Source organism: Saccopteryx bilineata, chromosome 3 (genome assembly GCF_036850765.1).
Source record: "Saccopteryx bilineata isolate mSacBil1 chromosome 3, mSacBil1_pri_phased_curated, whole genome shotgun sequence".
Classification (NCBI taxonomy): domain Eukaryota; kingdom Metazoa; phylum Chordata; class Mammalia; order Chiroptera; family Emballonuridae; genus Saccopteryx; species Saccopteryx bilineata.
Window position 1 is genome coordinate 64,615,628 of NC_089492.1, and position 24,417 is coordinate 64,640,044.

The 24,417-nt window shown below is 38.1% G+C and overlaps 1 protein-coding gene across 2 annotated transcripts in view; it reads right to left on the reverse strand.

Annotated features, from left to right (window-relative positions):
- Positions 1–15,445, reverse strand: part of MYBL1 (MYB proto-oncogene like 1) — a 36,034-nt gene extending 20,589 nt beyond the window's left edge. For both annotated transcript variants that reach the window (XM_066264677.1, XM_066264676.1), the window contains exons 1-4: positions 15,075–15,445; positions 6,930–7,035; positions 6,543–6,614; positions 262–354 (exon numbers count right to left, since the gene is read on the reverse strand). In XM_066264677.1, the coding sequence (XP_066120774.1) occupies positions 262–354; positions 6,543–6,614; positions 6,930–7,035; positions 15,075–15,094 (291 nt within the window). In that variant the 5' untranslated portion in view covers positions 15,095–15,445. The remainder of the gene's footprint in view (positions 1–261; positions 355–6,542; positions 6,615–6,929; positions 7,036–15,074) is intronic.
- Between the last annotated feature and the right edge of the window lie 8,972 nt (positions 15,446–24,417).

The following is a 24,417-nucleotide window of genomic DNA, read 5'->3' on the forward strand; positions in this document are numbered from 1 at the left end:
CCATGGCCTCGCCTCAAGTGCTAAAATAGCTCGGTTGCTGAGCAACAGAGTAACAGCCCCAGATGGGCAGAACATCTTTCCACAGGGGTCCTGCCCTGTGGATCCCAGTGGGGGTGCATGTGGGAGTCTGTCTCTCTGTCTCTCACTTAAAAAAAAAATCAAATTGATTTAAACTTATACTTTATGTGTCAAAACAATGTATTAGGAAGAAAACAACTAACCCACTTACACAGGGAAACAAAAAGAATATGAACATATTACCCTCTGATCTTCTTCTTTAGTCCAGGGACCCTTTATCAATTCTGGATTTAAAACTTTCTGCCACCGATGCTGGCACTGAAAATCAGAACGATTCTGAAAGAATTTAGATGATTTTATTATTGAACAATTTTCCTCCAGAAAGCAAACTTATGCCTCACAACCTCAAAAACAAAATCTTTAAGAAAAATGTATTCAACAGCATTCTTTAAATATGTAATATTTATTTTACATGCCTATGTCCTAATTCTTTTTAGTAGTGGCCAGGCTTAGACTATAAATAAAAAAATACATACTTGAAATTAAAGTGTTTGTTTCTACACTATGCCTTATAATACAGCAAGCAGCAAAGCTATAATACAAATACTGCCCATAAAAAATGTATAGAAAGTTGAGAAATAAAAGTAAGTATACAGAAAACTATACAAAACAGATAAAAGAACTCAAACAGCACAGCAGTCTGGATTTATATAGTAGAGCAGTACATATCTCTACACAATTTTAAAAAAAGGTTAGAGCATCCACCCCACACACCAAGGTTGCAGGTTCAATTCCCAGTCACCACACGTACAAGAAACAACCAATGAATGCATAAATAAGTAGAACAATAAATTGATCTTTCTCTTTCTCTTTCTGTCTCCCTCCCTCCTTCTCTCTCTAAAAATCAGTAAAAATTAAAAAAAATATTTTAAACTCTAAAGGCATTGCTATAGTAGTACTACATGGTACTTAAAAGATGTTTACAAATGATGACCCCCCTCAAGTTATCAAGAAAGAACTAAACCTACATACATGGGAGATGTGCATTATATATCAGTTAAATTATTTAAGTGTTAAAGTTTAAAAGAACAACGAATTTACCAGGACTAAAGAAACCTTATGTAGAAACATCTCAAACTCTAAAAATAATTAATAATAAATAAATGAAGCCTTATTTTATAGTCAATTCATGATCTAGTAACTCCTACATATAATAATGATGACGATAACAATAATAATATTGACTTCTGATCAAGGTAGCAGCATAGATAGAGTACTCACACTCTCTGACCACCTCATCAAAATTACTATACTACAGAACAATTATCATTCAGAAGCACCTGAAATCTAGCTGCATAGAAGTCCTACAATTAAAGAAGCCACGTCAAGCCTGATAGGAGGGGCAGAGATGAGCAATGGCCTGGTCCCACACCCATGTGTGGTAGATTAAAATTGTGAGGGACATGTCAGCTGCGGAGGTGCCCTCTGAGGAGTAAGAGGTCCCAGCCTCTCAGCCCAGGGATCCAGTACCAGGAAGAGAAGACTCCATAACTTTTGGCTGTAAAAACCAATGGGGACTATGGCTAAGGGAGAGACAGCAGGTTGCTGGATTCCAAGGCAACTCCTCTTGAAGGTCCTGCACAGAGACTCACCCGCTCTGAGCTCCACCACTGCGGCAGCAGCTTGAAAAACAAAACAAAACAGGAACATACAGGAAGAAATTGGATCATGGGGCATCAGGGCAAGAGCTGGGGGTCAGGGGAAGAGGTGGATTTCTGCCAAAGTACTGGCAGAGGCCATTGTTCCTTTTATGAGACACCCTCTGTCCCCCAGAGAGCTGACAGACAGGCATCATATTCCGGTTTCCATTAACCTGGCTCACACTGTTCACTGCCTAAGTGATTCCCTTAGACCCCAGCCCACCCAAGCCATTTTCAGTGGCTTTTCCAAACAACTAACCTGTCTTGGGTCACACTTAGGACTTTCCAAAACCTCTCAAACAAGCATCATCTAGCCTCTGCATACCCCACACCTCTTGCTAGTTGGTCCCAAGCCTGGCACTAGTGACAGCTGGCTTTGGTTCACAGCTTGGCCTCTCCTGGGCACCACCAAGTATAGTACAGGTAGTAGCCACCTGCACATCACTCTGTAGCTTGTGTGGAATGGCCCCAGGCAGGGCACAAACAGTAACTGACTTTGCACATCCTGGGAGGTCCCAAAGCCAATGCACCTGTGGACATTTTCAAAAGCACTCTGGAGTACAACCCTACCACCTCCATGAGCGACACACTTAAGGGGCAGACTCGGTGAGCACCAAAGCCCCACTGAAGCAAGTCCTGCTCTGAAGGGTCAACTCCTGCACAGCAGCTTCTCCACTGTAGTCGCAACAAGTCCTTAAATCTCATCAGCCTGAGGGTCAATCCTTCCCAGTGATGCCAACAAACAAGGCTCAGCTACAACAGGATAGTACACACAGCCCACACAGGGGTGCACCTGGAGCACCCAGCTCAGATGACTGGAGAGGCTGTGCTATTGGGCCCTACAGAACACCTACTACACAAGGCTACTCTACCAAGTCTAGGAAACACAGCAGCTCTACCTAATACATAAAAAGCACACAGGGGAAAGAAGAAAAAATAAAAACAAACAAAAGAAACAAACACAAGGAAGCAGCCAAAAAGCAGAAACAAAGGAACATGTTCCAAATGAAACAGAAATCTCTAGAAAAAGAACTAAACAAAATGAAGGCAAGCAAACTGCTAGATACAGAGTTCAAAACAATGGTTATAAGGATGTTCAAGGAACTTAGAACTTCAACAAAGACATAATAAGCATAAAAAATGACATAGAAATCATAAAAAAGAAAGTCAGAAATGAAAAATACACTAACTGAAATGAAGAATAATTTACAAGGAATCAATAGCAGAATACCTCAAGCGAAGAATGAAATCAGCAATTTGGAATATAAGGAAGCAAAAAACACCCAATCAGAACAGCAAAAAGAAGAAAGAATTTTAAAAAATAAAGATAATGTAAGAAAGCCCTGGCCAGTTGGCTCAGTGGTAGAGCATCAGCCTGGTGTTTGGAAGTCCCAGGTTCAATTCCCAGCCAGGGAACACAGAAGAAGCACCCATCTGCTTCTCCACCCTTCCCTTTCTCCTTTCTATCTTTCTTTTCCCCTCCCACAGCCAAGGCTCTATTGGAGCAAAGTTGGCCTGGGCACTGAGGATGACTCCATGGCCTCCGCCTCAGGTGCTAGAATGGCTCTGGTTGCAATGGAGCAACACCCCAGATGAGCAGAGCATCGCCCCTAGCGAGCTTGCCGGGGTGGATCCTGGTCGGGTGCATGCAGGAGTCTGCCTCTTTGCTTCCTGGCTTCTCACTTCAGAAAAATACTAAATACATACATACATACATACATACATACATACATACATAAATAAAATAAAAAGATAGTTAAGAAGCCTCTGGGACAACTTTAGGTATACCAACATTCACATCATGGAGGTGCTGGAAGGAGGAAAAAGAGCGAGGAATTGAAAACTTATTTGAATAAATAATGAGAGAACACTTCCCTAACCTAGTTAAGGAAATAGATATACAAGTCCAGGAAGCACAGAGTCCCAAAAAAGATGAACCCAAAGAGGCCCACGTCAAGACACATCATAATTAAAATGTAAAAGGTTAAAGACAAAAAGAGAATGTTAAAAGCAATAAGAGAAAATCAGTTAATTACCTATAAGCAAGCTTCTATAAGACTATAAGATTTCTCAACAGAAACTTTGCAGGCCAGAAAGGAGTGTCAAGAAATATTTAAAGTAATGAAAAGCAAGGACCTACAACCAAAATTACTCTACCCAGCAAAGCTATCATTTAGAATCAAAAGACATATAAAGAGCTTCCCAGGCAAGAAAAAGCTAAAGGAGCTCATGACCACCAGACCAGTACAGTGGTCCCTCATCTATCACAGGGGTTAGGTTCCAGAACCCCCCTGCAATAGGCAAAAATCTGCGAAGTAGCGACCTTATATTTATTTATTATTTATATATTTTTAAGGCTTTATAAACCCTCCCTACACTCTTATAAACCTTTCCCACACTCTTATAAACACTTCCTATGCCATTAAACACTTTCTACACTCTTAAACCCATGTAATTTTAACATTAAAAAAATAACTATACAACACAAAATCCCGTGATATAGCCAAAAATCTGCAGTACAAAATTAGTTATATACAATTAAAAAATCTGCAATACAGCCTGACCTGTGGTGGCGCAGTGGATAAAGCGTCAACCTAGAAACACTGAGGTTGCCGGTTCAAAACCCTGGGCTTGCCTGGTCAAGGCACATATGGGAGTTGATGCTTCCTGCTCCTCCCCCTTCTCTCTCTCTCTCTCTCTCTCTCTCTCTCAATCTCTCTCTCTCTATCTATCTATCTCCCCCCTCCTCTCTAAAATGAATAAATAAATAAAAATTTAAAAAAAAAAAAAAAAAAAAAAAAAAATCTGCAATACAGTGAGACCACGAAAAGTGAACTGCGATATGGCGAGGGATGACTATATTATATAAAATGTTAAAGGATCTTCTTTAAAAAGAAGAAAAAATAAAGATAAAAATATGAATAATAAAATGGCAATAAATACATATTTATCAACAACTGAATCTAAAATAAAACAAATAAGCAGAACAAAAACAAATTCATAGATACAGAGAACACTGTGACAGTTGCCAGATGGAAGGGGGTTTGAGGGAATGGCTAAAAAGGTGAAGGGATTAAAAAACACAAATTGGTTGTTACAGAATAGTCATGAGGATGGATATAAAGTACAGCATAGGGAAAATAGTAATATTCTAATAACTACATATGGTGTCAGATGGGTACAAGACTTATCAGGGTGATCACTTAGTAAGTTATATAATGTCTAATCACTGGTTTATATTGAAACTTATATTGTATGTTAATTGTAATTAAAAATTAAATAATTTAAGAAGTATAAAAAATAGTAATTTTTCATTAGTGATTCACAGTTTACAAAGATATTAGTTAATACACATATTTATAGATAATTTACAAGTATATAAAAGGATAATACAAATACTTTGTTTACCAATAGCTCTGCCTTTGTACCCAGTGGATTTCAAATTATTTTTATTCAAATTGGGCTTCATTTTTGGCTTCTGTACATAAATACTGATCCATTCTAAGGCTATCACTTTCTTCAAAATAATTAGGTTGTTCCTGTATATTCTTGTAGCATTTTTCTGTTTGCTTCATTTGCTCTTATACCACTGAAGTGAAACTAATAAAACTAATGTAAATAACTTTTCTGATTTAGCTTGCATTTATTGAACATGTGCTAAATGTCTGGAATTATGCCAAACATCCTATGGTATTTCTAATTCTCACAAAAATACTGTAAAACCGGTATTATTATTTACACATTATAGATAAGAAAGATGAAGATCAAAGAGGTTAAAGTTTTTCTAAGCTAGAAGAACTGACATTTGAACAGTTCAGATTGACTCCAAAACTAATGTTCTTTCCATTATTTGGTCTCAATTTCCAGGTTATACAAAAAGGCATCATAACAATATTAAAAAAGTAAACAGCAGTGGCGCAGTGGATAGAGCGTCGAACTGGGATACTGAAAACCCAGGTTCGAGACCCCGAGGTTGCCAGCTTGAGCGCGGGCTCATCTGGTTTGAGCAAAAACCCACTAGCTTGAACCCAAGGTTGCTGGTTCCAGCAAGGGGTTAATCCATCTGCTGAAGGCCTGCGGTCAAGGCACATATGAGAAAGCAATCAATGAACAACTAAGGTGTTGCAACGCGTAATGAAAAACTAATGATTGATGCTTCTCATCTCTCTCCATTCCTGTCTGTCTGTCCCTGTCTATCCCTCTCTCTGACTCACTCTCTGTCTCTGTAAAAAAAAAAAATTAATAAAAAAAAAAGTAAACGTAAGTAACTTGGTTTCTGAAACTCTAAAGTAGTCAATACAGAAATTAAAACACAAATCTTTGCCTCACTCCTACAGTGTAGTAAGGAACAAGTAAAAGTATATGTGAAAGTACTTTGTAAATTGTAATATTACATGCAAATAAATAGTATATAAATATCAGTATGGTGAACTACTAGTTAGTATAAATCAGTTAACACTTTAAAATGTAAGCATTTTCTGACAAACTTTTCAACACTTTTCTAATTTTATTAATTAGCTATCAAATATTTTAATATATTTATCTCAAAACATTTGACCATTTATCAGCAAATACTTAAAAAGCCTTATCAAAACATAGTATCATTTTTGTTTTGGATTAGTAATCTTTTTAGGCCCCATGGATAAACTAATGACTAGAAAATCAGATTTTGTAAGCCATTAGCAACTATAGGAGAACCAAAATAAGAGATGTTTTTGGAAGAAAACTTAAATCTAAAATAGTATAAATACATTTTTTTAAAACAGCAAATTTAACTCAATTATATAAATCATCCATTATATATAAAAACAATGTTTCGCTTACCTGAAGATGACTAGCAATTAGAGTCCAATCATCAGTTCCATGTTGTTCAACTAACTTCTTTAACTTATCATCCTATTAAAACAGGTATAAGTATTAGAAAGCTTTCCTCCACCCAATTCCTCTATCCCTGAATTTAGATAATTCTCCAATGTCATATCTGGTGGCTATTTTTAGAACGACTAAAACCACTATAATACAAGTTCTCCCATTTATTATACTGTTTCTGTCCATCTCAACGTCAATCTACTATTCACATCTCTGGCTGAAGAAAAATCATGTACAAATTAGTTAATAGGTAATTTTTCTCCTGTTTTGTTTTTAAATATTTTTCCTATCTAGAATAGTATTAATACAGGTATGTATTAGTAAACTTTATCAGATAATCACCTCATCTCTTGTCCATTTTACTCTGTTCCAGAGTTTCTTCAATCCTTTTTGTTGTGGCACTTCATAATCATGATCAGCATACTGAAGGTCATCATCCTCATCCTCACTAAAAAAACACAATTGTGACATAAAGAATTTTATTTAAATTTATAAATTCAATCATTGAACCTATACAGGTAAGACTGAAGGAGTCACTCAGACTAAAAGGCATATATTCAAGAAGAGTGTTCAAAGTATAAAAATATTCAAGAGACATACACTGGAGAGGAGCAATAGTTCATACTAACACCAGAGATGAGGGTGGATAAGCCACCAGAGTCCAAGTGGCAACCTCTATGTCATGCTAAGGAGTTTGACTTTTATTCTTTATTCAAACTTTGTCCTATGAGTTAAAGAAATTTAAAGGAGTGAAATGTAAATATTTTGTGTTTCATGCCTGGCTTGTGATGGCACAACGAATAGATCACTCTGGGCCTGCCTGATCAAGGCACGAACTACAAGCAACCGATGAACTAAATTGAAGCCACTATGAGTTGATACTTCTCACTACCCCCTCCTCTCACTGTAAAATCAATAAATAAAATCTTTACAACCCCCCCCCCCAAATATATGAGAGGCTGTGCTTGGGTAGCTCAGTTGGTTAGAGTGTCGTTTTGATAGGCCAAAGTTGTAGGTTTGATCCTCGGTCAAGGCACATACAAGAAGCAACCAATGAGTGCACAACTAAGTGAAACAAAAAATTGATGCTTTTCTCTTTCCCTTCCCTTCTCTCTCTAAAATCAAGTTTTTTTATTTTAAAAAGAACTATATGAGAAATATACAAGTGGATATATTTATATAGAACAGAACTGTCCAAAGAAATGTAATGCAAGCCACATATGTAATTCCTAATTGCCACGTTAAAAAAAAATTGAAAGAGGTAACATTAATTTCAATATTATTTAACCCAAATAATTTAAAAATTTATCATTTCATCATGTAATCAACATAATCATGAAATATTTTACATTCCTTTTTTTCTTACTAAAGTCTTCAAAATCTGGTGTGTATGTTACAGTTACATGCATCACGATTCAGACTAGCCACATTTAAAGAGTTTAACAGCCACATGTGGCTAGGAACTCTCCTATTGTGGAGAGAGGATCTAGAAAGCAACTGGGCACATGGACCTTCTGCTCAGGTAAGAAGTCTAGAGCAGACATACAGTTTTGACAATCACTAGCATACAGAGAACAATTAAAGCCATGAGAGCAAGAAGCCCCAGAAAAGAAGGTAGGCCTTTATGATAAACTGAACTAAACAATTTTGAGTAGCCACGGGACTCAAGTCATCAGGATCTGAAAATAACATAAGCTAACATTTAAACTTCTAAAGTACCAGATGTGGTAGTCTATAAAATTTCTCTCCTAAAAACCCACAATAACTCCAGGAGGGGATTATTATTATTATTTCCATTTTACAGAATAGGAAACTTACAAAAGTAACTTCTTGCCGACATTTACACAAAATACAGCATGGCTTAACTCCAAAACTCACTACTTAACCACTTTATATACCATACTATATAGAAAAATAGGTAAGAGGATACCAAAAAGCTGGAACATCCCAAAGACAAACTTCAAGCACATTCTGATATCAGAGCAAGGTTCTAGTTCTAATTCAATTACTCATTTTCTTTCCATGAACATATTAGTCTCTCACGGCTTTAGTTTACCTACTTGTAAAATTAAGATAATACCACCTACCTTAAAGTGCTGCTTTAAAATGTAAATGAAAAAACATATAAACACCTTATATAGCATGCGGCACAGAGAGGTGGCTCGGTATTATTATGTGCATAGGCCGATTGCCTAACAATATTCAAAATTATTTTGTTTCAATAGATTCAACTTTCCAAAAATTCATTCTGATTTCAAATAGCAAAAGCTTGATTTTTTTAACTTTATTATAATATGTATATTTAAGAACATATAGGTAGTTCCTAATACTAGATGCAATTTCAATCTTACAAAACTGAAAAACAAAGGCCTAGATTTAATATGTACTATCTACAAATCCTTTGTAGAAACTTCTCATTTTCCTTGATTTGTCAATTCCATAGGACCAAAATTCTTCATATCTGACCAAGGAAGACACTAAGATCCCATTCCCTACCTATAATATTTATCTGCTATCTGCTTACTTAATTAACGCAGTTCAATATTCCAATGCTCTCTCTAAAGCCAATGTCTATTTGTAACAATAATCTGCCAGTCCTACTTCCATGTTTGTTTTGTTAAACTATGCTGAAAATAAAAACACAAGAAAATATCTGCTACATGCAGCCATCTTCAGCTATCAGAAATATCACCTGATTAGCCAAGATTACAAATTATTAAACTGGAGATATCTCAATATCCAATGACTTCATAAATTTCTAAGGCAGCTACTAAATCAGATAAAACACCATACCAAAGCCTTCTGTCCAATTTGTATGTACTCATGGCATCTATCCTTCCTTCTTAATGCCCATTACACTTGCCAACCTTCCCAACCAAATAGTAAGATCAGTGTGCAGACCATGTCTATCTAATATATTCACCTCTCTACACCAAGCACAGTGCCCACCATTCATTATGTATGTGTAAAATTAATGATCTTCCTTACTCTTTCACCCTTCCAAGTGCTCTGGATTCCAAAATTACAAGTGGATTTGAGGAAGAAAATGTTTTTTAACAAACGAAAATACCTCTAAGAGGAAGTGAAAGGCATTCCCATTTGTTAAAAATGACTTTCAAAATCCAAATGCACCTCCAAGTGGTAGAATATAAAAAGCAAAACCTGCTGAAACAAACATGAAAAAAATATTCAGTACAGAGGGTTTCTTTGGGGTGTCTACTAATGTTGCCAAACCTTTCCTAGAACTGTCCCCAACATTACCACTTCCTGCCATCCCAAACAGCCCTCAGCTGTGCTTTTCACAGGTTTCTCTCTTCTTCCCTTCCCTCAGATCCCAACAGCTTCCACAGCAGCATTTTAAGACTGCTTTAAAAATTAGGTTTATAAATCAAAACAATTTTCAATTTGGGGATTTGCCCAAATAAATCTTGAGTATTCCCAAAAATATCTACATCATATTTAGTCTGTATGAAATTCACCTTAAGGTTCTTATAAAAATATTTTAAGTTAAGGATATGAGTCCAAAAATATAACTTGGGTCATAAAAGTAATTTTCCTGAAAACTTTTTCATTTTATTGTAATTTTAAAATTCTCCCTTGTTTTTTTAACCACATTCTTGGTCCGTAAGAAATTTGTATTTCTACATGAGGTTTCATTCTGTTTTGCATTTAGCATGATCATTAATTTCAGGCAGAGTTAGAGAGCTCAGTCAGAGTTCAGAAAGCTGGGTGTTTGAGTGGGTGAGTGTGAGGGAGGATTAAAGTAGAATTCTTAGAATCATCTCTCTACCACTGGGACTTTCCTAGAGTCTATCTACCTAGCTACTTCTTAGTTTTAGCATTATTTCTATATTATTTGATTGTTGAAAAGATGGCATAACTTTTCAATCACATAATATGACAGAAAAAGATAGAAACTTATCAACATCACAACAGAAAGATGGCTGAGAATACCAAAAGTTTGTCAAGAAAATAAAGAAACCTCACCAATATTCCAATTTCACCATTTAACAACGCACAAGTTCTATTGCTTAATAATCGCTATTTTTCTGATTCCCCATCATCTTTTAGCATTTCTATATCGTAACAATCAATGCTGATAAGATGCTATAAATAAAATCTTCCTACTCTGTAAATAAACCACTCCTTGCCTAGGGAGGTGAAATAATTTCTGCAGTCACAAGCAGAAATAGAAGAGAAATTTGGTCTCAGAATCTTATCCAGGTCTTGGTTTACAAAATTATTCTGTCAGTTTTATTTTTTTGAGTTGAGCATATTATATTTATGCTATAACTGTTAATATATAACCTAAGTACTATAGTCAAATGGAAAGGGTTTTGTTAATTATGAATGAAAAAAGTGATCAGGGTGATTATGATACAGCAAAATGAAGCATACACATACAAAAAAAATTACTATGACTCATTATACAAGTTAGATGGTTAAGAGTAACTTCACACTGGGGTGTAAGCTAATAGGATATGACAGTCATTTGTGAAATAATACACAACTATTCACACTTATTAATATTAAGATAAAATATTTGAGAGAAATTCGATTTTATATGCCACCAATTACACCTAAAAAGAGTAAAATGAGGCAGCCAAAGAAAGAATTTGAGAATGTTTTAAAATTATTTTTATTGAAAACAAACTACTGGTTGAAATTGGAGAAGCATCAGTAGTTTTATAAAATTTGTTGATAAAAATCACTTCAATTTGGCTCTGGCCAGTTGGCTCAGCGGAAGAGCATCGCCTGGCATGTGGAAGTCCCAGTTTCAATTCCCAGCCAGGGCACACAGGAGAAGCGCCTATCTGCTTCTCCACCCCTCCCCCTCTCCTTCCTCTCTACCTCTCTCTTCCCCTCCTGCAGCCAAGGCTCCATTGGAACAAAGGTGGCCCAGGCACTGAGGATGGCTCCCTGGCTTCCACCTCAGGCACTAGAATGGTTCCTGCCACAACGGAGCAACGCCCCAGATGGGCAGAGCATCGCCCCCCCTTGGTGGGCCTACCAGGTGGATCCTGGTCTGGCACATGCGGGAGTCTGACTGCCTTCCTGCTTCTAATTTAGGAAAAATTAAAAAAAAAAAAAAACAACACTTCAATTTGATCATATTTTAAATCACAAACTGTATCAAAAGAAATATTTATCATAATCAAAAAATATATTTTTTAAAAAAAATACATTTTTATTATACTGTCTTGACAGAAAGTGCACTTTTTAAAGTCCAATTGAATCCAAGGTATGAAAATTTACCAGGTTAATTTAATACAGTGAAATCAGGCCACCCAGTGGCATATATGATGTATTGCATACAAGAATATTTTTCCCCAAATCTTGACTGAAAACTAGCATTTTAGTGAGACAAATTTCACTTTATTTGACCATTATTAATAGCAATACTGAAGTAAATAATGAAGAGTTCTACATAGCTATCCATAAACAAAAGCAATATGAGAACATTTCTATTTTATTCCATTATTGTATATATTTTAAATGAGGTATGATTATTACAAAAGGTTTCAAAATGGTATCTATATGAACGTATAATAGAAGTTACCTTACAGACCATAAAATTTAAACCCCTCACAACAGATTAAAAAAAAAAAAAACTGGGATACACAGTTACTTGCTTTCCCAAAACAATGTTGCCAGTTAATAACAAAGCTAATTTTTAAAAAATCAGTTCTCATATTTCAATATTCTTTCACCCATAACACTCATTTTGCTGGAGACAACATAATAAAATTGCTTCCTACATACAATGTACTCCACTGAAAAACATCTTCTAATTCAAGAACCAGCTTTTAGCTTTTTAGTTTAGTGTAGTCACACGTCATCTCAAGTGTAAATACACACCTGAATCTGTTACTACATAAATAGGCCTTTGGCTTCTAAATGACATTTTTTAAAGTTTATTTTTAAGGGTAGAACTGACTTTAAAAACAATTAAAATTAGTACATAAATATGTTTAAAAATCAAATACATGTTCATAATAGATACGCCCATTTTAGTGTAGTCTGCAAATTATGTCCTTAAAACCCCCAGTGGGATCTGTAACTATTTAAAGCCACAAAATTAAGTGAGCCTTTTCCTTTATGTATATATAGATATAGCTATCTTAAAGATTATAAAAGCCAACATCCTTCAGTTGTTTTCACACTTGAGGTAACAATGTTTTGCTATTTTTTCAGGTCGTACAGAAAAAGTATATTACAGGATTTATGCCTATAGTCTTATGCAAAACTTTTATACAGCAAAGTATAATTTTCACTAAAATACTTAAATGGTTGTCTAGTGGAAATCTTTAAGTGACAGATTTCCTTTCTGTTTCAATTCTGAATAAGGTTCATATTTAATAGTAAGCTATTTAGCAAAAAGACTTGAAACTAGACTTTGCTCAGTGATTAAAATATTTCCCCTTCAAAACATTTCATTCAATTATCTTTTAAGATAATTAAGTCATATTTCTATATAGAAGAAATATAATTTAGAACATGAAATATTCAAGTATGAGAACCCATTCAAAGATGGTAATTTCTCACCACATCCTCTACCTGAATCTCCCCTAGGGAGTTTAACTTCACTATGTTTAATTACTCCAGATTTATGACTCTTTAAGTCATTCTATAATATATATTTCAATTAATTTATACAGCAAACAAGGAATAAAAGTAAACAGTACAATTAATAATTAGATCTCAAAGTTCACAGTACTAGAAAACTAATACAGAAAATTAATAATTTATTTTCTTAGTCCATTATTATGAAGCATACCCAAATTATGAAGCAAACAGAAAACGAACTGGAGAAGGCAAGGTTCTGATATCCAAGCATCCCTGTCTAACCATAACTAAATGCAGATGAGAGCATTAGCCAAGAAACTATTTTGAGTAAGGTTAACACCAGTACTGATAAATATATAATGCCATGTTATAGTCATTTGTCACTTTGCTTAAAGAAGCTGCTGTATTTTAATTTTTTTTGTGTATTCAAAAGAAAACACCTAAACCAGTACCTCAATAATAATAATTACAGGATATTTTAAGATCTATCTTTTCTGAAATTGAAGACATTAATTAGGTCCTGGCTATTCTAGATCAGTGATTCTCACCAGGGTGATTTTTGCCCCCAACAGACATTTGGAAATATCTGGAGATCATTGATTTTTCAGGACTGGGGATAGTGGGGTGTTACTGGCATCTACTGTTTTTAGGCCAGGGATGTTGATGAACATCTTACAAATCACAGGTGAGCCCTTCTCCGCAAAGAATGATCTGATCCAAAATATCAACAGTGCAGGGTTGAAAACCCTGTTCTAGAAATGTGGGTTTCTATATATGTGTGTGTGAGTACATCTGTTCCACCTCAAGACTTTGACCTATACTGGAGTTGCTACAAACTAATAAACTAACAAGGACTTAATTATATTTTATGCTACTTTCTGCAAATACATCCTACATACAGCAGATACTTAATAAATGGATAAAGCAACGAATATTATGCGTATTATTACCAATTTTTAACAGAAATGCCCAATGAATGAATCCTGATACTAAATTTCAACTTAATAAATACAAGTCTAGTTAAGGCTTTGAGGTAGTGGATCTAGAAATAAAACCATTCAGAAATTGTGCCAAAAATCTTTTCAGGTTTATTAACACAATTAAAAAACAACTTAGTTTTTTGTCTTCAGTAATTACTACACACAATTTAGGAGTAGCTACTATAGTTAACATATATATAAAAGTCAGATGCATAAATTCATCCTAGCAAGTTTTCAAACAAAAATGTGCCTTACCCTCGTGCAATCTTAGGTACCGTCAGAGCCAAACATGGACACTCACAATAGTAAGTGAATCAAACACATTGTTTTATTATAAGATCAAGCTACTGGTGGTGGTACATCTTCCCAAAAGATTTTAAGTATATACACATAAAGCTGAGAATATAAGTATCGTAATTACAGAAGACATCATAAAGGTCCTCTCAACTATTCCTCAGATTTTTTAAACCTTTCAGGTAGCACGGACGGCAGAGGAATACCCACCCAGATTTACTACAGGGTTCCTATTTTAACTGGTAGTGATTCAGGGAAAAAAAGAGTCCCTCTGAACACCATTTCCAAGTCATCCAGGCAGGGCATTATCACTTTTCTCTGCGTACTGTATTCCTCAAAGCGCAGAAACTTACCTGGCAAGAAACTCCCCACCAAGAAGTGGCTGTGAGAGATTATGAGGAGAATCAACTGGAAGGCACCACCTGGGCATCTGTTAATCACTTTCTGCGTCTAAAACACACTGGTCCCCAACTCGGCACACATCACGGCTGCGCTGCGGGCCAGCCGGGCCAAGGTGGCTGTGGAGCAGCGGGAAGGGAACCCCTGCCCGGCCGGGGAGGGCCTGGGGGGGGGAAGCGGCGGGAAAGGAAAGAGAATCTGGGCCGAGACTGTGCAGACAGGCCTGGGTGAGAGGGATGTCACCCACCTGCGCGACCTCTTCGCCATCCTTCAAGTACCGCATAGGCGCGGGCTGGGCGGGGACGCAGTTCAGCCTCCTCCAGCCTCAGGCGAATGCTCCGTTTCCCCGACCCTCCCGCCGATTCCCTCGCTCGCTCTTCGAAGTCACCGAGTGCGGAACGCACGTCCCCGGCGAGGCAGGAAGAAGGGATGGAGAGGCGGACCGAGACCCGCCCCCGCGCCGCAGCGCAGCTCCTAGCCCCGACCCGACCCGGTCAGGGATGCCCCCGACATGTCAGTAGGTGCGCTCCCGCCCTCCGCCGGCCCCTCCCGCCGCCTCTCAGTCTCCTCGCTGCGGGCGCCGACCCCCGCCCTCTCCCCGCAGCCGGCAGCTCTGAAGGGCTCCCAGCCTCCTGCAGGGTTTTGTCCCCACCGCTGAATCTCGCGCCTAGCCTTCCTCGGGAGCCGCCGTTTGAATCTGCGCACGCGGCCCCAAACTTCATTGGTTGTGGCTGCTGCACGCGAGGGGGCGGGGCGGGAAGAGCGCGCGCGACTGGGGGCGGGGCTGGGACCCGGGAAGCCAAGACTGGAACTCGCGGGAGTCAGAACGGCGCTGGGAGCCGAGGGGTGGGGCCGCGGGCGGGGCTCGCGGCCCAGCTGTGACAGGCCCCGGGGCGCGCCGGGCGCAAGCAGGAGGGCGCGGAGGGCCGCGCGGGGCCTCCTGGGGATAGGCGTTCCATCGCTGGTCGGGAGACGGGGCTGGGAGTGGCGGCCCGAGCCCAAACTTCCCGGGGTGCGCGGATGTGCCCCGGGAATGGGACGGGCTTGCCCAGGCATGTCTCTGCAGCCTTCTCTTGGCCACAGGTCCTCACTCCTCGGATGTATCCCGCCTCACTAGTTAGGAGACGCGGTCTTTGGACAGCAGACAAATCTAACCATCAAATTGGGGCGGGGGGGGGGGGTACGGCCGTTACTGTTTAAGCAAAAATGTGAGCTATTTTTGCCCAGACGTCAGAACTGCTGGAGAAGCGAACACTCTGTGGCAGAAAACTGAATGGCAATAATGAATAGTAGTGTGACAGAATTTTTAAAAAGTGTTTAGCTGGAGACGTGCGTGGAACGGAAAAGGGGAATAATCCAGATCTGCGGCAGGTCTTCGAAGTGCGAGAAATAACCGATGTGCGCAGGGAAGGAGCCCTGATCCAGGAGAACTGTGCAGGAAGTCGAGCTGGCTGGGAATTTCGCCCAGACGAAAGAGTACGTGGTCGGAGGAACTGACCTTCCCTCGCGGTAGAGACGGGAGGAGAGGGAACGGCACCAGAGGAGCGTTTAGCAGTTGCACCTACTTTAGAGGTTTCAAATCTACATAGTAACTACGAACTGCTCAATACAAGTAGCATTAAAGTGGAGTAACTACAGTAACCATTAGAAATGGTAAGGGATCCAACCTGGAATGCTGAGGTCGCCGGTTCAAAACTCTGGGTTTACCTGGTCAAGGCACAGATGGGAGTTGATGCGTCCTGCTCCTCCCCCTGTTCTCTCTCTCTCTCTCTCTCTCCCCCCTCTCTCTAATAAAAATGAATAAATAAAATAAAAATAAAAAAGAAATGGTAAGGGATCCATATTTGCAAGATCTCTATTGCATAGAGTACTAAACCACACGTTAATGTTGTGACAGACAAATATTTTGCTATTTTGAAATTTTACCCCTCACTTTTTGCAAATCAGAGATGCAGGTGCAAGTGTGAATTAAAAGGACCTTGCATGCACTACTTTCAAATTTTAAAACATCTGCCTTTTTATAGTTCCTTTTTCTCAAGGTTCAGCTTCTGGGAAGGAAGGTAGACAGCTTTTAAATCATTACTTACTGTGCTGTTGGTTCACTTTTTGTTTAACCTAATTTAGAAAGTAATGTCATTTGAAGCAGTGTTTTCTTATTTACTCCTGTGTGATACGTTACTCCGCTTATTTAATGTAACAGGAATCTAGAGCTTGAAGGCAGGCGTTTTAGATTTTGACAGTAAACTAAATACCTCTCATTTTAGAGGTAGGAAAAAATGTAATTCCTCAGAAAGATTGCGAATTCATGTAAATCAGTTATAAAAAAACAGTGTGGAGTTAAAATGGCTCACAGTTGTTTGAAAACACATACTCAGATACAAACCTGGGGGTTGTTTTTTGTTTTGTTTTGTTTTGTTTTGGCAAAACATTTAATAAAGAAGCTTTATTCAGAGTATATAAAGAACTCTAGATTCACTAATGAGAAAAAAAATAAAAAGGAAGAAAAGATTAGAACAGACACTTCACTAAAAAAGATATATGTGGCAAATAAACCACATGAAAAGTGTTCCACATCATTAGTCATTAGAGAAATGCAAATAAAAACCACAATGAGATACTATTACATAGCTCTTAGAATAGTAAAGAAAAAAAACACTGACTATACAAGTGTTGATGATGAAGGTGCTAAGCAAATACAACTTTCATACAATGCAAATGTTTATAATGGCTTTATTTGTAATCACCAAAAACTGAAAACACTTAAAGGGACACCCCCAAAGAGTTGTTTTGAATATCTATTAATGCTTCTCAAGTTTTCCAGTGAAGTATTGGGGGCTGAATACCCAGGGGTTGGAGATAAGTGGTGGGAATTTCATTAAGAACTTTTTTTTTTTTAACTCATGGAACCTTTTTTTCCTGCTCCATGACAAATACATTCGTGTTTTTAATTATAAAACTGATTTTAAAATCATGTGCCAATTTACCTTTTTCCTCCAGCTCCTTAAATAAATTGCTTCATTATTAGTAAATAAATGAGCAGGAAGGCACACCTTGCTCATCCTTCACTTAGCTACACCTACTTCTTATCTTTCTGCAAAGGCCAAATACTCCTAGGTTTTGCTTCTGTTAGTTTGAAATGGTACCTAGTTTATATGGTACCTAAGGGACCATCCTTTTAATGGAACAATATTAACCATTCCCATAAGTAGATTCTTGTCCCTTCTATTAATTGCTAGACCCCAGGCCCTAGAATAGTGACACAGGTGCTTGATAAATACAATAAATGTAGAATGAATGAAAAAAGGCAAATAATAAACAAGTACATAAATATTTGTGCTCACCAGGATGCAAAAAGTACAAGTTAAAATGGATTTGACTGCCATTTTATGAATACTAAGGTAGAAAACGTTTTCTGAATCCTGCCAACAAGGTTTGAATAATAATAGTATTGAAACTAGTATAATCCTTTTGGAAAGCAATACTGAGCAAAAGCCATTAATATGGGCATAAACTTTGACAGATTTTAGATTTTATCTTAAAAATGTCATTCAATACATACAAGCAAAAGACAGTGCTTGAATGCTTATAGTAGTATATTTCATTAGGACCCCAATTTGGAAGCATTCACATTTTGAGAATAGTTTTTTTTTTTTTTTCTTTTTTTCTTTTTTTTTTTTTTTCATTTTTCTGAAGCTGGAAACAGGGAGAGACAGTCAGACAGACTCCCACATGCGCCCCACCGGGATCCACCCGGCACGCTCACCAGGGGCGGTGCTCTTCCCCCCAGGGGGGGGATGCTCTGCCCATCCTGGGCGTCGCCATATTGTGACCAGAGCCACTCTAGCGCCTGAGGCAGAGGCCACAGAGCCATCCCCAGCGCCCGGGCCATCTTTGCTCCAAAGGAGCCTCGGCTGCGGGAGGGGAAGAGAGAGACAGAGAGGAAAGCGCGGCGGAGGGGTGGAGAAGCAAATGGGCGCTTCTCCTATGTGCCCTGGCCGGGAATCGAACCCGGGTCCTCCGCACGCTAGGCCGACGCTCTACCGCTGAGCCAACCGGCCAGGGCTGAGAATAGTTTAAATCAGGGGTAGTCAACCTTTTTATACCTACTGCCCACTTTTGTATCTCTGTTAGTAAAATTTTCTAACCGCCCACTGGTTCCATAGTAATGGTGATTTATAAAGTAGGGAAGTAACTTTACTTTATAAAATTTATAAAGCAGAGTTACAGCAAGTTAAAGCATATAATAATAATTACTTACCAAGTACTTTATGTCAGATTTTCGCTAAGTTTGGCAGAATAAATCTTTATAAAACTTACTATAGTTAAATCTTTTTATTTATACTTTGGTTGCTCCACTGCCGCCCACCATGAAAGCTGGAACGCCCACTAGTGGGCCGTAGGGACCAGGTTGACTACCACTGGTTTAAATGATACATCAGCAGTAAAGAACAGTTATGCAGATAATAAAAACAGTATAATATTAAGGCAGTGCCATCATCAAATGGCTGTTATACTGCTATGCTCTTATAGGTGCTTCGCATGCATTCATCATAAGTAATATTCACAACTTTTATAATTATGGAAAGCATGAGATGGGAGCAAGGCAGTCTAACTTTTTACCCTTTGTACTTTTGTTATATTTGACTTTTTATAAAAACAAATTCATGTTTATTTTATTTTTTAATTTAAATAATGAGTTGATACTAAACTTCAAAAATTGCTGAAAATCCTAGAAGTAAATAGCATAATATGATATATAAAATTTACCTAACATAGTAATGCTAAATAATCCTTTGGCAGAAATTATGACATCATGTATTATGCATTCAATCTGAAAACAAAAATCAGGTTTAGAATTATTGTATTTCCCCATGTATAAGACGCACCTTTTTGGAAAAATTTGGGGTCTAAAAACTGGGTACATCTTATATAATGGTTGTAGTTTTGTTTTTTTTACTTGCATCTCTCGCTTTTTTGGGCTTGTTTATGTGCTTATTGTTGTAAATGAATAAAACTTGAGTTCAATAACTTTATGTAATACATTTTTTTTCAAATTTTGAACCCCCAAATTAAGGTGTGCCTTATACATGGAAACGTCTTATACATGGGGGAATATGGTATATCTTGGATAGATAAATATCTGTTGTAACCTCTTTCCCACCACCGATATATTTTGCTAATCTCTACCTTTGGATGTTATTTTAAATTGATGAAAATTATATAAATTGGAATCATACTAAAATAAACAATTGTAGAACTCCCAGTTTGGCTTTTTTTAAATATATATTTTATTTATTTTTAAAGAAAGGAGAGAGGGAGAAGGGAGGGAGGGGCAGGAAGCATCAATTCCCATATGTGCCTTGACCAGGAAAGCCCAGGGTTTTGAACCAGAGACCTCAGCATCCCCAGGTTGACACTTTACACACTGCACCACCACACGTCAGGCCCTCTGTTTGGCTTTTAAAGGTGCTTTTAAGAGTTGTTGAACTGCTCGAAAAAAACTGTAAGAGGAAAAAAAATGTTTCTAAGTGTTCCTATATCAACCAAATACTCCTTGCTCTATACCCTTTTATGGTAGATAAAATAATGGCCCTCAAAGGTGACCACATCCTTATTCCCATAACCTGTGAATATATTACCTCAATGACAAAGTGAGATTTCAGAGTTGTGATTAAATTAGGGATTTTGACTTGGATTAAGGATCTAGCTTGGATTATCCATGTAGACCCAGTGTAATCACAGGGTTACTTAAGCATAGAAGAGAGAAGTAGGATAGTCTGAGATTTGAGGATATTATGCTGTTAGCTTTGAAAATGGAGGAAAGGGGTCATGAGCCAAGGAATGTAGGCAGCCTCTAGGAGCTAGTTAAGTCAAGGAAACAGATTCTCCTTTAGAGCCTCCAGAAAGGAACACAGCTCTGCTGACACCTTCCGTTCTAAAATATTTTAGCCCAAGGAAATCCTTTTGCATGTGTGACCTCTGGAAGCTTAAGATAAGTTTGTATTGTTTTAGTCACTAAATTTGTGGTAATTTGTTACAGCAGCAGTAGGAAACTAATACAGCTCTGAAATGTTCAATATTTTGGCCTATAATAATAAAAGTAGTGTTTTCTCTTCAAAAACTGATCTTTCATAGAGTTTAAAATTTATCCCCTCCCCCCCCTTTTTTTTAACAGCAAATGAGCCTACTGAGGGTTCAAAATGAAAGATAGGAACTCTGCCTGACCAAGCAGTGGTGCAGTGGATAAAGCGTCAGACTGGGACATGGAGGACCCAGATTCGAAACCCCAAGGTTGCCAGCTTGAGCACGGGCTCACCAGCTTGAGCGCAGGGTTGCTGGCTTGAGTGTGGGATCATAGACATGACCCCATGGTTGCTGGCTTGAGCCCAAAGGTTGCTGGCTTGAGCCCAAGGTTGCTGGCTTGAGCCCAAGGTCACTGGCTTGAGCAAGGGGTCACTCACTCTGCTGAAGCCCCCCTCATCAAGGCACATATGAGAAAGCAATCAATGAATAACTAAGGTGCCACACGAAGAATTGATGTTTCTCATCTCTCTCCCTTCCTGTCTGTCTGTCCCTATCTGTCTCCCTCTCTGACTCTGTCTCTGTCAAAAAAAAGAAAAGAAAAGAAAAAAAGAAAGATAGGAACTGCAAGTAAGGAATGCCATGTCAATTGAATTACTTGTACCTGAGAGTGATTTTATTATAAATTTCTTCTGTTTCTCCTCCACAATACAGGTAGATTTTTAAATTTTTTAAATTGTGTTAGAATAGAGAAAAAATTTACCAGCCTATCACAAAATCTTTAAAGCAATATTATCATTGATTTGTGGGAAATGTGACATTCACCAAGCTGTAAATGTGTGTGCTGCTTCTCTTACATTCTAAGCTTCCTACCTCTACTCTCAATTTTATCACCTCCCATTTTATCGGGGACAATAATCTAGCTTGCCTTTTTTTCAGCCTCTCCTTCTCTTTTAGCCTAGCATGCCCAGGCATTCCCAAAGAGCACAGTGAATTTGGGAAATTTTAGGGGAGTTTGTGGTAATTAAAGGTCATGTCCTGGCATTCACTGCACCAGTTCTAGGAACACAAGGTTCTGGCAGTTTTTGAGACAGTCTTGCCCAAGGCAGAATTCTCCTGAGTTCCATTCAATATTCAACCAGACAGTAATGTAAATGGAAAACCTGACTACATATAGTATTTAAACCTAAAACCATTTCCCTTTTACATATAATCACAAGTACACAAATGTTGGGGTTTTTTTTAGTTTTAAAATGCACTATTTCCAAACATGCAACTACTATGTTAACCAGAAGACTGTATTTTATTTTGTTCACACTTAAGAGTGAGTATTTCCTTATTTTAGAAAATAAGCTCAAGGTTTTAAGACACCAAAACAGCCCGCCAATCTCTGTCTATTCATAGGTATGGAATCCATAGTGATTCTACATACATGTCAGCTGGATTACTTGTACCTGAGAGTGGTTTTACTATAAATCTCTTATGTTTCTTCTCCACAGTATAGGTAGAGTATTATATTATTTTAAATTGTGTTTAAGTTATCCATAAATTTCATGTTAATAGGTATAGGGCATAGAATATATTATTATAGAAAAGGGATGTTGGCTCGAGTAGGGTTGAAAATACTGGTCTAAATATATTCATCCATCCATCCCTCCCATAACCCTATATCTTTCCTCTTCCCTTTCAGTCAACTTTCTTCAAAGCTGTCTTTTTAAAAACATTTTATTGATTGGCTTTTGAGAAAAACATCTATCTGCTATTCCACTTATTTATACATTCATTGGTTGTTTCTTGTATGTGCCCAGACCAGGGATCTAACCAACAATCAGTATCAGACTGATGCTCTAACCAACTGAGCTACCCAGCTAGAGCATCAAAACTCTCTTGACTTTACTACCCAATGAGTCTTCAGTCTTTTCACAGCCTAACCCTTACTATCACCATGCCTTTGAAATGATGGCTGCAAAAGTCACCAAACCCTATTAAATCCAAATGGCACCAAAGAAAGAAATCAATTCTCATTTTACCTAAAATTTCTACAGCATTTGACTTCATTATTCCCTTTTATTTAAAACTTTCATCCTTTGTTTTCTGTGACATCAGCCTCCAAGATTTCCATCCTTCAAACTCCTTTGCAAACCTGCTTCTTGAATGTTGGCATTCCCTGAAACTGCATTTTTAGCTCTTTTCTCATTCTATACTCTTCCTAGGCAATCTCATCCACTCCTATGATTTAAGTCATATCCTATAAGTCACAAATCTTTACCTCCAATCCTAACCCCTTTCCTGAACTTCATCTCTCTCCATCTGGAAGCACTAAATACCCCAAATTCAACAGGTCCCAAAAATCAAACTCACTTCCTACTCACCAATCTGTAATTTCTCTTGGAACCTATCCAAAATTAGTAGCAACACCATCCAGCCTCTCAAGTCAACAGCTGAGAGTCTAGGTTGACCTTTTTACTCTATTATCCTCTCCTCTCCATCCCCACTGCCAGTGGGTCAGTTCAGGCTCCTATCTCTCATCCAGCAAGTCTATTATCCTCTACTCTTGTCCAATCTACTATGTCCTCCAGTTGGCCACCTGAGGGAATCTTTAAAACATAAATCTATTTAAATTACAATATCTTCCTTGGGATAGCTACAACTTCTCGTTGTTGTCTCAGAAAAAAAAAAGCCCTCATTTGACATTTGGGGGTCACCTCAGCTGTTTATCAATTTAGGCAAACTATAGATTACTTTCAAAGTAGTAACAGCTACAGAACATATTTTGAATAACATGAACTTGATGATGTAAAAGTAATAGTAGAGCTAATAAAAGTTAGGAAGTAAGCCTGATCAGGCACTGGCACAATGAACAGAATGTTGGCCTGGAATGCTGAGGACCTGGTTCAAATTCCAGAGGTCACCAGCTTGAGCCCGAGATCACTGGCTTGAGCAAGGGGTCAGTCGCTCTACTGCAGCCTCCAGTCAAGGCACATATGAGAAAGCAATCAATGAACAACTAAGGTGCTGCAACTATGAGTTGATACTTCTCATTTCTCTCCCTTCCTGTCTGTCTGTCCCCCAGCTCTCTCTTATACACACAAAAAGGAAGTAAAATGGGAAGATAAAAGCTATTAGAAAGTGTAGAAATGCTAATTTTACACACTGGAGAGTTAAGATACAATGTGTAAAACTGATGACTCAATAAACAGAGACTTAAGTACATAAGATACTTAAGATAATCTAAAAAGGGCAAGGGAACCCATATTTCATTATAGGTTAGTCAAATACTAAGTTAATAAATCAAGATTTTTAAGACATAAGCATCTTGCCCTGGCCAGTTGGCTCAGTAATAGAGCATTGGTCCAGCCTGTGGATGTCCCGGGTTCGATTCCTGGTCAAGGCACACAGGAGAAGCAACCATTTGCTTCTCCACCCCTCCCCCTCTCCTTTCTCTTTATCTAACTCTCTCTTCCTCTCCAACAGCCATGGCTTGGTTGGAGCAAGTTGGCCCTGGGCACTGAGGATGGCTCCAGGGCTTTGCCTCAGATGCTAAAATAGCTTGGTTGACAAGCAACTGA